At 37.5% G+C, this 6,000-nt stretch overlaps 1 protein-coding gene across 1 annotated transcript in view; it reads right to left on the bottom strand.

Annotated features, from left to right (window-relative positions):
• Positions 1-309: 309 nt before the first annotated feature.
• The window catches only part of LOC114358049 (uncharacterized), a gene marked incomplete at its 3' end in the record, with an annotated part of 86,892 nt that continues 81,201 nt past the window's right edge, over positions 310-6,000 (bottom strand). The window contains exon 4 of the mRNA XM_028311912.1: positions 310-420. Coding sequence (XP_028167713.1) covers positions 310-420 — 111 coding nt within the window. The remainder of the gene's footprint in view (positions 421-6,000) is intronic.

The raw sequence follows: 6,000 nt of genomic DNA, 5'->3' as shown, positions 1-6,000 counted from the left end.
GGTCGTTGCGCGTGCGCACAAAGGAATGAGACCGCTCGGACACCGAGCCCACAGCGTGGTAGGGGTGGGGTTGCCCGCTCTTTTGTTTTTTAATACTACTACGCTGAATATTGTGTGCGGATTGGGTTGTCGTACAGGGGTACTACATGGTAAAATAAATCTCGGAGGCGAAAGCAGGATAATTTACATAATAGATTCTATTAAGGGACCCATTTCTAGGTAACAGTTTTTTCTTGCTATCTAACAAAGAGAATTATTTCATTAATGAATAATACTACTAAAATAATGTGTATTTTATCAGATACATACCCCCGTGTACCTCGCAGATGAGCTCTAGGGTGTCTCCTTCGTTGTAGGGCTCCAACAGTCGCGTTTGGTCCCTGGTCTTTGCGTCCATTATCACAGGCCTGTTGGGTGGAGCTGTGAACAAAATTGCACGTTATAATTACATTACACTTACAAACAAGATGTATGAAAAACTGGAACCTGCTTCAGAAATGGGTTTTAAACATAGGCCTACTTTGGAAACTCTGCTGGTGATAGAGATATCAGTAGATGGTTGTGATCGCATAGCATCAGGACTGATAACCTCCAATTCTTTTTTTTTGTCTTCACTTTCGTGACTGTAACATTAACTTCTCAATTTTACACAAGGGTTATTAAGCTTTCCAAAGTGCTAGAAACTTAAACCAAACGTGAACGAGCGTGTTTAAATAATGTATCAATTTAGGTATTCAAACAGCAACTCATTTCTTGCTGTTTAGGGTAATTGTTGAAGGCAAACACGTAACGTAACGTAACACGGTAATTTAATACAGAATTCGGCTAATTGCTTGTATTTTGTGAAGAGTTATCGCCGGGGCGGAACGATGATATAAAACGAAAACGATCGTCGTTAAATTCTTGGACCCTTTGTTATTTCAATGTTAATGCCGTTTAATATTCGCTAAGGACATTGACATTTTTGCCCATTTGCGCATTAATTGTATTGTCTTTGGACAAAAGCTACCACTGTTCTTAACTTAATAATGGAATGTAAGCTTCTTTTGATCCCTGTCGAATGTTACAACGGTAATAGTTACAAATTTAAGTCAGAAATGAAGCACTAAAAACGGACAAGACCTTTTTACTATTTACAAGTAACTAAGAACAAATTAATAATATTCCCATTGACCACTTATTCTTGTGAGATCACACCAATATTCCAGCTTTCGAATCGACAGTCTAATTATAAGTAAATCGCTATCCACCTAATGTGAATTACATTGGGTGGCCATTTACATTGGTCATTATGATCGTCGACGTGTGATGTAAAGGGCTATGCGGATCAGCATTAATTGGCAGAACAATGTTTGGTAAAGGCCAATAGAGGGCATTGTTTGCCGTTCAATAAATGGTAGACCTACCAAAATTATAAATCGAGTACCTAAGTAATACCAGCTTTCTAGGCCCCAGAAGCGTTAAGATTGTTATAGAACACGGATTTAAGTTTCCGAACTATGCCTGTGAGATCTTAGGGAATTAATTAAGTGGTTCAACATAAAGATTATTTCCAGTTTACTTTATTAATGCCACACGAGTGAACAACTAGGAGAGAGTGACACGTACACTCTACTTAGCTACCTAAGTGCCAAGTTGGTACGTGCGGAGATTTCCCCTGGTTTATAACAAGAAAATCTTGTTTAGAGAATTAGTAAGAATGGCTGTTGTGTGTGTTCGGAAGTTTTTTAACTGGTAAACTAAAGTCGATCGTGTTTATTGCTTTGTGACACAGAAAATAATCAAAATAGTTCCGAACTTTCAAAAGAACTTTTTAATCTGCTTGTGGGAATGAGTAACCATCCACTTTATAACCAGAATTCGCTATTATAATAATAAAGTAAGTATTTTATAATGTTACGTTTACAGTTAATGTATATTGATGTTATCATCATCATTTCAGCCACAGGACGTCCACTGCTGAACATAGGCCTCCCCCAATGACTTCCACATCGCACGGTTGGTAGCGGCCTGCATCCAGCGCCTTCCCGCTACCTTTATCAAGTCGTCGGTCCACCTTGTGGGTGGACGTCCCACGCTGCGTTTTCCGGTACGTGGCCTCCATTCCAGAACCTTGCTGCCCCATCGGCCGTCAGTTCTGCGTACTATGTGCCCTGCCCACTGCCACTTCAGCTTGCTGATCCGTCGGGCTATGTCAGCGACTATTGATGTTATACTTAATAATTAAAATTGGATAAAATTCATGCAATATTTACAACATCGGGATTCTTTTTTGTATTACATTAAAGCTCCAATATTGTATTCCACCATAAACCTTCTTATAGCTATTGATCTCCGATACTCCGGCTCATTTACACAATTACACGTGCCTCCATCACCGATGAATTAAAATGTTGTCCGTTAAATTTTACATTTAAACCAATATATTTTACGCGTAATGTTTCCAAGGAAAAGTTTCAACAGTTTGGAAAATTGTGGTTTTTCTCTCTTTATTTTAGGCGTGTATCATGAATAGAGTCTTAGTTTAAATTAAGCCAATGATTTAAATTTCACCCTGTATAGCTAGCTATACCGTCATTTCTGGACAACATAACGGCTGGTGCTGAGAAAAAGTGTCAAAAGACCGTCATCTGTGTGTCCATCCTCTTATTTAGTATAGAAGATATATAATATAATAGAAGATAATATAATCTGCTACAGTGCGCCCAAAGCAAACTTGGCGGCGCACTGTAGCAGACGAGGCGAAGAAAATCGGCAAGACCTGGAGCGAGATCAAACGCGAAGCTCAAGACCGAACGCGATGGAGAACTGTTGTGTACGCCCTCTGCCCCATCTAGGGGACATAGGACCTTAAGTCAAGTAAGTCAAGATATAAAGAAACCAAGTAATGGAAGCAGTTAAATTAAATTATTTGAGAGAAAGTTTCAGCAGTTACATAGGTAAGCGTAGGATACACACCCACACATTTTCAGGAAAAGATAAACAGTAAACACAACATTATTTCTGATAAACAAATATACATTCGCTACATTATGTTGCGTAATTAAGTTTATTGTCCAAAGATTTTGTCTGCACACATTAACTATGAATACACATTGTTAGCACAATGGAAATAGATACAAAGGCATTACTTTGCTAAAAGCCCTACGTTTTCGTATGTCAGATTGTGCGTGAACTCTACTGAGTAATATCGGGTATTGTAGTTTTTATGTGAATGGCATAAAACCCAATTTGGTTCATCAAACTCGTGTTCGAAATTGTGAAAAACAACAGACAATCGAAATTGGCCCAAAAAACAAAGAGTTTGTTAGTTGCCAGCATGTATGGTAAATTGTTTCCAGCCCTGGCTAACCTCCATTTGCTACCTCAATCATATCACCTAAGAGTGAAAGAATAAAGCGACAAAAAACAAAGACCGCATAATAGGACGTCCTTCCTTTAAAATATTAAGATTTATGCGCTAGAAAATCCAGCTCATAAGCCATAATCCCCAAATAAATCGACTATCTCAGTCGGGACTTGTTTGTAAGTTTCACTTAGCACTTAGGTATTCAATATCTTAGATTTTAGGTACTATACACATCGAAAGAGAAAAAATAGCTAAAATACACGTCTAGCTTCTCAGTTAACACATTATCAGAATAGATACACATATTGGTCTTACTGATTTTTGTTTCATAATAAAATCAATCAGGTTCAGTTAGGTTTAAGCATCTTAGGCTAAGTTGCACCACCTTATTTTAACCGTAACAATGACAATAACCGGTGCTTTTTGTATAGAGTTCGACAGATTTTTGACGTTTGTCAAAGTTAAAGTAAGATGGTGCAACTCAGCCTTAAACTATTTATAAATAGGTAATTGGTGTCGTTGTTATTCGGCTTTATTTTGTTAGAAAATTGACAGTTTTATTTTATGGACTATACATACCAAGGAATACTTTCTGCACGAGCCTCCATTATGTGCCGTTGTTAGTGCCGCCATTCATTACCATCTCTTTGTCTCACCACCCGACGTGAGGCGTTAACCTGCCATGTTAAAGGCTATTTCCCAAATATAATTGTAATTTACGTTAATTTTGAACATTTACAATCATAAGAATACTGTGCCAATTAATTTGGATCAATAACGTTGACAAATGACTTCGTGGGGGAAGACGAACACCATAATATTCATAAATAGCTTTCCGCCCGCGGCTTCGCCCGCGTGGAATTTTGTCTGTCACAGAAAAACTTTATCGCGCGCGTCCCTGTTTCAAAAACCGGGATAAAAACTATCCTATGTTCTTTCCCGGGACTCAAACTATCTCTATGCCAAATTTCATCAAAATCGGTTGCGAGGTTTAAGCGGGAAAGCGTAACAGACAGACAGACAGACAGACAGACAGAGTTACTTTCGCATTTATAATATTAGTTGGGATTAAAATAATGAGACGATGTCAATTGAGACAGAATGAGGAAATCGGTTGTTTTATTTCAGAGAAGGATATTTGCAAAGAAGAAAATATATTGAAAGCATTTTTATCATTCATGCGTAAACCATAAATTCCACGATTGTAAGCAATAAATTTTTCAACTTGATCATTAATAATGCATTGAAAAGTCAAAATACAATTCTTATTTTCACCCATTAGAATTCCAAGGTACTGCAGGTAAAATGACTAAGGATTGGGTAAAATCAATCAAGTCCAATGAATAAGAAATACTTCTGAAGAAAAAGTTGATAAGCTAATTCATAGCTTCACCGGTATTGATTGGAGCCCTCAAAAAGTTTCTTACAAATTATACGGTAGCGATAAACCAAAAGATCTATTCCAAGAAGCAAACAAAATTCTGTTTTTTTCGGCTAATCAACCCAAATACCAGCACAAGATTCCCAAATTCAGTATTCCCGCGTCATAAAAGAAATTTACCGAATTACTTACTTTGTTATATCTGAAGTTCTGGGATAAAGCTCGCCGCACCGTAAATAATGAAATAAGAAGCTTCGAAGTTTGTTCAAACCGTGATTTAGGAATAGACACCGGAACGCGGATTAATCAGCTTTAATAAATTGAGTTTGTTAAATACCCATCCCTGAATTATAATTAATATGAAGAGTATGACGAATTGTTTAAAAAGTCATCATTTTATTTTTTTCGTCTCCATTAATATGCAGATGAAACGTCGAAACTACCTTAAGGCCATGATTTCCCAAATTGTCGATATTTGACCGATTTTGTTTGCAGATAGTTTATAAATGAAAAGATATTTTAGCAAACAAAAAATTGTACGAGTAAGTTAATGTCTTTAACTAGGGCGACAACTTTTCCAAAACACGATATTGCATAGTTTGTCCGATAAAAAAAAATCCCAAAGAAGTACGTCGACGGCTTTTTTGTTTTACTCTCATATATTCATTTTTAACATTTTACACTTAAAATATATACTAATAGATAGGACTTTGTATTTTCTAGGTCGACAACTTTTCAAACTTTTGTTATTGCGTCTTATTTAGTTACTATGTTGAAAAAATGTGAAAAAATCGGCCATGACGGCTTGGACAATCTTAATCAGTCGCGCGGTGGCGCTTACGGAGGACGGACGCGTGTATAGATGACCCACGCTGAACTGTCCCGCCAAACTCAATGACAGGGGGGCGCTACCATCGTTCAACTATATGGTTTCCAACATGGCAAAAATCTGAACCAGCGATCCGGTATTGACGGTGGCGCCCCACTGTCAATGTCATCGACAGGACAGTCCAGTATTTTGGAACTATACTATTTTTGTCGGTAAAAAGTATTTGTTTGACTTAATATTATCATCTTTATTTGACATTATTGATTGACAAACATTTGTGTGCATGAACATTATAAAGTTCCAAAATACTGAACTGTCCTATGCATGACATTGACAGTGGGGCGCCACCGTCAATACCGGATCGCTGGTTCCGATGTTTGCCATGTTGGAAACCATACAGTTTGACGATGGTAGTGCCCCCCTGTCATTAAGTTTGGTGGG

The sequence above is a fragment of the Ostrinia furnacalis genome, unplaced genomic scaffold, assembly GCF_004193835.3.
Source record: "Ostrinia furnacalis isolate ACB-3 unplaced genomic scaffold, ASM419383v2 OfSCF3655, whole genome shotgun sequence".
In the NCBI taxonomy this organism is placed as follows: domain Eukaryota; kingdom Metazoa; phylum Arthropoda; class Insecta; order Lepidoptera; family Crambidae; genus Ostrinia; species Ostrinia furnacalis.
Note: the sequence above shows the minus strand (reverse complement) of the source record. Positions and strands in the feature narration are given on the sequence as shown.